At 58.8% G+C, this 9563-nt stretch overlaps 1 protein-coding gene across 1 annotated transcript; it reads right to left on the minus strand.

Moving 5' to 3' along the window:
- Positions 1 to 808: 808 nt before the first annotated feature.
- Positions 809 to 8111, minus strand: tmem147 (transmembrane protein 147). Its single transcript, XM_069912836.1, is given in 8 exon segments — positions 809 to 1695; positions 2213 to 2334; positions 4226 to 4310; positions 4876 to 5012; positions 6641 to 6657; positions 6660 to 6705; positions 7341 to 7410; positions 7959 to 8111. Coding segments are annotated over 8 exon segments (675 nt in total). The 5' UTR covers positions 8036 to 8111; the 3' UTR covers positions 809 to 1574.
- Positions 8112 to 9563: the final 1452 nt, after the last annotated feature.

A 9563-nucleotide genomic window follows, 5' to 3' on the forward strand; every position in this document is an offset into this window, starting at 1 on the left:
AGAGTCACTGCCTCCTGTCTTCAGGGATGCAGGTTCGATCCTGACCTGAACGTGCACGTGAGTGAGAGTGTGCGTGTGCGCGGGAGTGTGGCTGGAAGAGAGGATGGGTGTGGTGCACAGTGCTCCCAGTGTGGGATACGGAGACTGGAAACTGTGCACGGTGCTGCCGGGTACGGAGACCGGGAACTGTGCATGGTTCTCCCAGTGTGGGATACAGAGACCGGGAACTGTGCACGGTGCTCCCGGTGTGGGATATGGAGACTGGGAACTGTGCGCGGTGCTCCTGGTGTGGGATATGGAGACTGGGAACTGTGCGCGGTGCTCCGGTGTGGGATACGGAGACCGGGAACTGTACGCGGTGCTGCCGGTGTGGGATACGGAGACCGGGAACTGTGCATAGTGATCCTGGTGTGGGATATGGAGACTGGGAACTGTGCACGGTGCTCCCGGTGTGGGATATGGAGACTGGGAACTGTGCACGGTGCTCTTGGTGTGGGATACAGAGACCGGGAACTGTGCATGGTGCTCCCGGTGTGGGGTACGGAGACCGGGAACTGCGCACGGAGCTCCCTGTGTGGGGTACGGAGACCGGGAACTGTGCACGGAGCTCCCTGAGTGGGGTACGGAGACCGGGAACTGTGCACGGAGCTCCCTGTGTGGGGTACGGAGACCGGGAACTGTGCATGGTGCTCCCTGTGTGGGGTACGGAGACCAGGAACTGTGCACGGTGCTCCTGATTTTGCCAATCCAACAGTTGTTGTGTTCTGGACACCCAACCTTCACAATTCCATTACACCATACGACGGTCAAGTGGTTGGTCTGTGTTTTAATTTGCATGTCTGCCTATTCCAGCCGTTGACATCTCCATCACCGAACTAGCTCGAGTCCTGATCTCGGAGTGTCTGAAAATTTTCTCTTCTCTCAGTCTCTGCTTGGGAACTCTCCCCACCCCCTCTTCCCCCTAACCCCAACCCCTAGTGACAAGGTGGGGCTGCAGTCCTGTTGTGATACCGGGGTGGTGGGGGGTGGTGGTGGAGCGTGTTGAGGGGAATGAGGGGGGTGCTTTGAATTTGAGAGTGGGGCTCGGGATGTTGAAGTGCGGAATGGGTGGGGGGTTGCTCGGTGATTAGTGGGGTGGAGGCAAGAAGAGGATTCCAGGGCGGGGGGGGGGGGGTAAACTTTCCCTCATCCTTGCTTGTTACCTGAAAGGGGAGTTGGGAATCTGACTGGGGCTTCCCATGTGGGTGGGAGGGTTGGAAGCCAACAGGCCGGGGAGGGGAGGGGGGGGAGACGGGGCTTGTGGGAAGGTGGGGGGGGGGGGTGGGTGGGCTCCACGTGGGGGGGGGGGGTGGGTGGGCTCCACATGGGGGGGGGGAGGGGGATGGATTTCCATGCGATTCCCTGAGATCCACTTCATTGAGGGAGGGGCACTGGGTCGTGGAGGGAAGTCAGCGGGGAATGGGTGGTGAACTCTATTCTCTTCCCCCACCCACCTTGCAGCTGGCCGAGCAACGGGTAGGGACAGAAGTGGAGGGGGAGGAAGAGATGTTCACCTCGAGTGCCTGGTCTTGCCATTAGTTGCCGTGCACGAGGCTGACGTACAGTAGCAGGGCGCTGAGCGACGCACCTCCGGTCACCATGGCTTTCACCAGCAGCGCCAGCCAGCTGCCCAGGGCAAAGATGTGCATGAATGACCTGCCAGAGGTGGGGGGCGGGGGGGAAAGAGTAAGGTCAGGGTGAGCTGGAGCTGTTTGACAGGAACACGTCGGGGCAGAGGGGGTGCCGCGAGGGACAGACGGACGCAGAGAGGGGGTGGGAAAGGGAGATGAAAGCAGAGGGAGAGAGGAAGAAAGGGGGGGGAGGGAGGGAGAGAGGCGTGTAGAGGGGGATGGGTGGTGAGATGGGGGGGAGAGAGATGCACACAGAGAGGGATAGATACACACAAGAGGGGGAGAGAGAAATAGGGAGAGCCTGAGAGGGAGGGAGAGAAAGTGAAAGAGATACACACGGGGGAGGAGGAGGGGAGAGGTGGGGAGGGGGAGAGAGGGGGGGTGGGGGAGAGATGGGAAAAGGGGGAGAGTGAGAGGTGGGAGAGGGAGAGGGAGAGAGAGGTGGGGAGAGGGAGGGAGGGAGGGAGAGAGGGGGAAGAGGCAGATACGCAGCGGGAGAAACGACCCCATCCACTGGAACGCGGCCCCCGAGGCTGACTCACTCCATGAGGAAGGCCTTATAGACGCTGAGGCCCAGGAGCAGGGCGACCGGCAGTCGGTAGTGCCGGGGCAGGTCGTAGCGGCAGAACATCCAGACGAGCGAGGCTGTGGCGATGTAGTGGACCTATAACAGCGGGAACAGTCAGGCTGAAGTCAACTCCACCACCCTCACCCCCAGGGAGAGGCTCCAGCCCCCTCTCCCCCTCCATCACCCAGAGGGAGAGACTCCTGACATTTTCCCTGTCCCTCAACCAAGCCATCACCACTCTCGCTGCCGCCCACTCAAACAGAAAAAGGCCATTTGGCCCTGCCAGTCCATGCTAGAACTTCTGGGAAGGATTTAAATCAGGAGCCATGTTGACAATTCCTGTTGGTAGGCTCCCTTCACTGCCGCCTCCCCAAATCCCCCCAGCTCCCTCCCCAACCCCTACCACTTCCCCCTCTGGACCCCCCCCTTCCCCTGCAGCTCTCTCCAGCCCCCTCCCCCATTCCTGATTCCCACCCACTCTTTCACAGGAAGAGGGAGGGAAAGAAAGAGAGCAAACGGGGGGGCGGGTAGAGGTAGAGGAAACAGGGGGAGGAAGAGGAGGCAGGGAGAGAGGGGGGCAGGAAGAGCGGGGAGAGAGGGGGACAGAGAGAGTGGGGGAGAGAGGGGGAGAGCGCGGGGAGCGAGGGGGAGAGCGCGGGGAGCGAGGGGAGAGCGCGGGGAGCGAGGGGGAGAGCGCGGGGAGCGAGGGGGCGCGGGGAGCGAGGGGGCGCGGGGAGCGAGGGGCGCGGGGAGCGAGGGGAGCGAGGGGGGCGCGGGGAGCGAGGGGGCGCGGGGAGCGAGGGGCGCCGGGGAGCGAGGGGGCGCGGGGAGCGAGGGGGCGCGGGGAGCGAGGGGGCGCGGGGAGCGAGGGGGCGCGGGGAGCGAGGGGGCGCGGGGAGCGAGGGGTCGCGGGGAGCGAGGGGGCGCGGGGAGCGAGGGGGCGCGGGGAGCGAGGGGGCGCGGGGAGCGAGGGGGCGCGGGGAGCGAGGGGGCGCGGGGAGCGAGGGGGCGCGGGGAGCGAGGGGGCGCGGGGAGCGAGGGGGCGCGGGGAGCGAGGGGGCGCGGGGAGCGAGGGGGCGCGGGGAGCGAGGGGGCGCGGGGAGCGAGGGGGCGCGGGGAGCGAGGGGGCGCGGGGAGCGAGGGGGCGCGGGGAGCGAGGGGGCGCGGGGAGCGAGGGGGCGCGGGGAGCGAGGGGGCGCGGGGAGCGAGGGGGGCGCGGGGAGCGAGGGGGCGCAGGGAGCGAGGGGGAGCGGGGAGCGAGGGGGAGCGGGGAGCGAGGGGGAGCGGGGGAGCGGGGAGCGGGGGGGAGCGGGGAGCGGGGGGGAGCGGGGAGCGGGGGGGAGCGAGCGGGAGCAGGGAGCGGGGGGGAGGGGGAGAGAGAGGGGAGGGAGCAAGAGGGGAGGGAGCGAGAGGGGAGGGAGCGAGAGGGGAGGGAGCGAGAGGGGAGGGAGCGAGAGGGGAGGAGCGAGAGGGAGGAGCGAGAGGGGAGGGAGCGAGAGGGGAGGGAGCGAGAGGGGAGGGAGCGAGAGGGGAGGGAGCGAGAGGGGAGGGAGCGAGAGGGGAGGGAGCGAGAGGGGAGGGAGCGAGAGGGGAGGGAGCGAGAGGGGAGGGAGCGAGAGGGGAGGGAGCGAGAGGGGAGGGAGCGAGAGGGGAGGGAGCGAGAGGGGAGGGAGCGAGAGGGGAGGGAGCGAGAGGGGAGGGAGCGAGAGGGGAGGGAGCGAGAGGGGAGGGAGCGAGAGGGGAGGGAGCGAGAGGGGAGGGATAGGGGAGGAAGGAGGGAGTCAGGGAGAGGGGGAGGGAGGGAGGGGGATGGACAGAGGAATTAGAACAGCCATTGGAGGAGCAAGAAGGGCCGTAGTTTTGAGACAAGACCGCACCCCCCCACACAGGCTGTGGGACCCCAAGGTGTCCCTCCAGCAGGACGTTTTGGTGCCTTGGGATGGCCTCCCATCCCGTTCCATTGTCTCCCCTGTTTGATGGCCATTACCAGGCTGATGTTGGAGTCGAAACTCATTTGGATGTACTTCCAGTCAAACTCGATCCCTCGGGCCCCGACCCACAGGGGGATGCACCTGGAGAACAAGAATGGGGCAGGACCGGGTCAAGAATACTGCTCGGCACAGAGTCATGTCACCCTCACACACACTCTCACACTTTCTTGGTCACGCACACCCTCACACACTCATGCGCTCACCCACATTCTCCCCACTGGCCCAGTCGTCCATCAAACCTCAACCATTTGCCTTCATTCAGGCCATCTCCCTCTAAACCTTCCCACACACCCAACCTTCCCTCCTCCATCTAAACCTCCCCTCCAAAACCTTCCCCCTCCCTCTCAACCTTCGCACCTCCCTCTCAACCTTCGCACCTCCCTCTCAACCTTCGCACCTCCCTCTCAACCTTCCCCCCTGCCTCTAATCCAGGGGTGGCCAACCTTTTCAGACCTGCAGCATGGTAGCAGGCCATTTTGGCCCATGAGTCTGGGCCACCCAACTAAGCTACACCCCTGGTCCGGACTCATGGGCCGAAATGGCCTGCTACCATGCTGCAGGTCTAAATTAAAAGGTTGGCCACCCAGACAATTCCCCCTCCCTCAAAACTTTGCCCATTCACTCCGCCCATTTTGAAAAATCTCACCTGGACATGACCAGCTCGGCAGTCGACCATCCAATGGCAGCTACCATGATCTTATAACCCCCCTTCCCAGGATTCTTGGACATCACCAGGTGAAGACCTAGCAGGTCAGCCACGTCCACTGTCGACTTCATGAACTCCTGTCAGCAAAAACAAGGAACCTCAATACCCGGCAGAGGGTGGAGCACCTTCACACAACAGCAGAGTCTGTCCACACCGACCCGTCACATACTCCCGAGTCAGAAACAGGGTGAAGCTCCATCCGCAACGTCCCATCACACACTCCCGGGTCAGACGCTCCCTCCGCATCATCCCATCACACACTCCCGGGGTCAGACCCAGAGTGAAGCTCCCTCTGCACCGTCCCATCACACACTCCAGGGTCAGATACAGAGTGAAGTTCCCTCTGCACTGTCTCATCGTGCACTCCTGGTGTCAGACACAGAGTGAAGCTCCCTCCGCATCATCCCATCACACACTCCTGGTGTCAGACCTAGAGTGAAGCTCCCTCCCCACTGTCCCATCACACTCCCAGGGTCAGATACAGAGTGAAGTTCCCTCTGCTCTGTCTCATCGTGCACTCCTGGGATCACACACCAGAGTGAAGCTCCCTCCGCACCGTCCCACCACAGTCAGGCAAGTCGGAGTGGGAAATGGGAATCATTTGAGGTGGCCTGTTATGAGGCGAATTGTATTCCAAAGGATGAGCAGAGTTGTTTCATTGACAGCACAGGAGAGTGATGGGAAGTACCTTGGTGTTCTCAGACTGATGTACGTATACACTGACAAAGATTGCATCAAGTGGCAAGACTCCAATGTGAAAGTGGAATCCAGCCCATATACCCCCTGGAGACCAGGGAGCAGTGATACAGCGCTGCTCTGCAGGGTCCTACAGCCCGGTCCTGATGGCGACGGCTCTGTTCAGGCGTGAAACGGATTGTTCAAAGAGCCGATAGTGTTTCTTTTCCTACATCATGAATCTGTAGTTTTTTGCACCCAAGATGGTGGTGCCTGTGCTGGGCAGTGGACCATGAGGGGCTGCAGACTCCGGGGCAGTGGCGGACTGGCGCAGGGCACCAGACACAGGGAGAACAACCCCGCTCCCCCACTGAGAAGAAGCTGAGGACCTGTGAGGGGCTCAGCGGCTGAGGGGACCCACACAGACTGCTGGAGACCAACTCATGGGAACCAGGATTTTAAATTTTGAAAATGTAGCCATACGGTGTGATAACAGGCCCTTCTGCCCATGAGCCCGTGCTGTCCAATTAAACCCATTGGACCAACAAACCCCGGTATGTTTTGAAAGGAGGAAACCCATGTAGACACAGGGAGAGTGTACAAACTCCTGACAGACAGTGCGCGATTTTAACCCGGTCATGGACGCTGTATCAACTATTACGCTAACCCTGCTGCCCTGAGAGGGTGCTGAGGGCAAGAAGGGAATCCCGAAGGTACCTCGGGCGTTGAAGGGCTTCCTGATGCTGTCGGAGGTTTGGATATGGGACTCGGGTGGCCGATGGTTCAAACAGGAGTCTGCGCAGCAGCAGGAGCGCTGGAGATTAATCCACAGACACTCGGTGGCTCTGAAGGGACACTCTTTTCCCTACTGTTAGAGCACCGGGCAACGCTCACAGTGACTCTCAGTTTGCCTTCTGGCAGGGAAAAGTGAATTTTGTGTCCAAATACATTTTTTAAATGTTTTGTGGCTATCTCTCCCCAACCACCCACCCGCCCCCCCTCAGTTTACAACAAAATCAAAATTCCTCACCCCTAGGAATTCATAACACCAATCGAGGCATCCCACGTGGGAAAAAATGTGGCAAGGAACAGCATCTGTGTGAGAAAGAGGGTGGAAAGGGGAGAGAGAAGGGGAAGGGGAGAGAGAAGGGGAAGGGGAGAGAGAAGGGGAAGGGGAGAGAGAAGGGGAAGGGGAGAGAGAGGGGAAGGGAGAGAGAAGGGGAAGGGGAGAGAGAAGGGGAAGGGGAGAGAAGGGGGAGGGGGAGAGAAGGGGAAGGGGAAGGGGAGAGAAGGGGAGGGGAGGGAAGGGAAGGGAGAAAAGGGGAAGGGGAGAGGAGAGAAGGGGAAGGGGAGAGAAGGGGAAGGGGAGAGAAGGGGAAGGGGAGAGGGGGAAGTGGGAGAGAGGGGAAAAAGGAAGGGAGGGAGGGAGGGTGAGACAGAAAGAAAGTGGCAGATATAGAAAGAAAGAATAAACATGAGCCAGTTAGTGCTCGACAAGAGCAAAATTCAATCCTTTCTCTGTCTCCTTCTCACCCCCTCCCATCTCCCTGTCATCACTTCCCTCCCTGTCATCACTTCCCTCCCTCTCTCCCCCATTCCCCTCCCCCATCTTCCAGCCTCTCTCACCCCCCCTCCACACCGTCCCCACCATGCCTCTCCCACCCATTCCCTTGTCTGTGCTCTGTAATTGTGGTTGCGGCCTTAGGCAGGGAGACAGCAGATGATTTCACCTTGCACAGTTGTACAAACAGGTAGGTGACCCCAGCCTGGACACACCTCCAGAAAGCATTGTACTCCGATCTGCAACAAAGAACACACAGAATAAGAGGCCATCCGCTTCTCTGCCCAGCCTGTTATTGAAGGAGGAGGCCATTTCTCATATGGGGAAAAGCCCATTCAGCCCCTCTTTCCAGCTGATTATTTGGGGAGACAAACACTCAGCCCATCTTTCCAGCCTATATGGGGAAAGGCCATTCAGCCCCTCACCCCTGCTGATTATTTAGGGAGACCATTCAGTCCTCTCCCTTGACTGCCATGGGGCAAAAAGGCCATCCAACCCATCTCCCGGGGCTGTTACATGGGAGGCCGTTCAGCCCTTCTACAGTCTGTTGCACAGCAAACAGGGGAAGCCTTTAAGCTAGTTAAGTGCAGACGGCCAATCTGTCAGGAGTGAGGTGAGGTGGTGGGTGGGGAGGGGAGAAAGAGAGCGTCACTGCGGAGTGGCATACGCCGGGACCGGACACCGGACGTCTGAGAAGCCAGTCCGGCCGGTGGACGCATGCGCAAACGCCGGCGGTCCCCGTCCCCGAGGAAAGCGACGTCACCACCGCCCGCGAGTCCGCACTCACAGGCCGGTGCACTTGTAGGCGATGAAATACGGCGAATAGGCCAGGGCGAAGCAGTTGCCGAAGTGGAAGAGGGTCATGGCGGGGCTCGAAGCAGGGGAAAGGCCAACGCACCGCGTCGGTCCGCCGCGCAACCGGCTCCTCCGCCCCGAGGAGCTGCGAGAAAGGTTCCGGAGCGGAAGTCACCGACCCTGGGGGAAGTTTACCGATGGCACAGGAGGATCAACCCGGGATCCCAAGACGATGGAAGCAACGCGGAGATTATAGTTTGTCATTTTATGGTTCCTTTTTGTTGTCATGTAACAGTACGTAAGAATTTAATCTACTTTTAAAAAAGTCGTGGAGGGCCCAGGGGAGCGGAGACACAGCACTGCTCCACAGGGTCCAACCGCCCTGTCTTGATGCCGACAGCTCCATACGGGCTTTTAACAGCCTGTTCTGGTAAAGTTGTACAAGTCAAATGGTGAGGTCAAATTTGGAGAGTTGTGTGTGTCACATTTGTGGCCCGAAATGTGAAGTTAATAAAACATTAAACACAAGTTTTATCAGGTAAACTTCTTAGTGGCTTTATTTTCCCGTTTCCTTTGTTCTCCTGCTTGTGTTCTTATCTCTCTCTCATACCACGTGACTTCCGGTACATCTCATACATATTCATTATCATGACAGTGTGCAGTTTTGGTCACTGAACTACAGGAAAGATCTCTATAAGATAGAAAGAGTGCAGAGAAGATTTACTAGGATGTTGCCCAGACTTCAGGAACTGAGTTACAGGGAAAGGTTAAACAGGTTCGGACTTTATTCCCTGGAGCGTAGAAGAATGAGGGGAGATTTAATATTTAAAATGGTGAGGGGGAGAGACAGAGTAAATGTAGGTTGGGTTTTCCCACTGAGGGTGGGTGAGATTCAAATCAGAGGACGTGGGTTAAGGGTGACAGGGGAAGAATTTTGGGGGAAACCTCTTCACACAGAGAGGGGTGGGGGTGTGGAATGACCTTCCAGCTTAAGAAGAATTTGGACAGGTAACGTGGATGGGAGGGGTATGGACTGGGTGCAGGTCACCGGGACGAAGTGGAAAAATGGTTCAGCACAAGATAGAAGGGCCGAAGGGGCTTGTTTCTGTGCTGTAATATTCTATGGTTAGAGGAGCTGATGGCGGTCATGCTTAAAATCCTGTGACTGTGGGGTTTGGGCCCAAGATCAGATTTCAGATTTACAGTGCCCTCCATAATATTTGAGACATAATATTTGTAATTAGATTATATTCAAGGGTATTTGTATACATTTTGGTTTGACCATTTAGAAATCACAGCACTTTTTATACAGCCCAGGCCATCGCAGGCAAAACCCTCCCCACCATCGAGACCATCTACAGGTAATGTTGCCATCAGAGAGCAGCACCAATCATCAGGATCCACACTACCCAGCACACGCTGCTGCCATCAGGAAAGAGGTGTCGGGGCCACAAGACTCGCCCCCACCAGTTTCAGGAAGAGCAGCTCCCTCTCCACCATCAGACTCCTCAATGACAAACTCAATCAGCGACTACTTTTTAAAATTTTTTTATTTTTCACACTATAAATCACATTGATCAAGATACATACATTTTCC

The sequence above is a fragment of the Narcine bancroftii genome, unplaced genomic scaffold, assembly GCF_036971445.1.
Source record: "Narcine bancroftii isolate sNarBan1 unplaced genomic scaffold, sNarBan1.hap1 Scaffold_242, whole genome shotgun sequence".
In the NCBI taxonomy this organism is placed as follows: Eukaryota; Metazoa; Chordata; class Chondrichthyes; order Torpediniformes; family Narcinidae; genus Narcine; species Narcine bancroftii.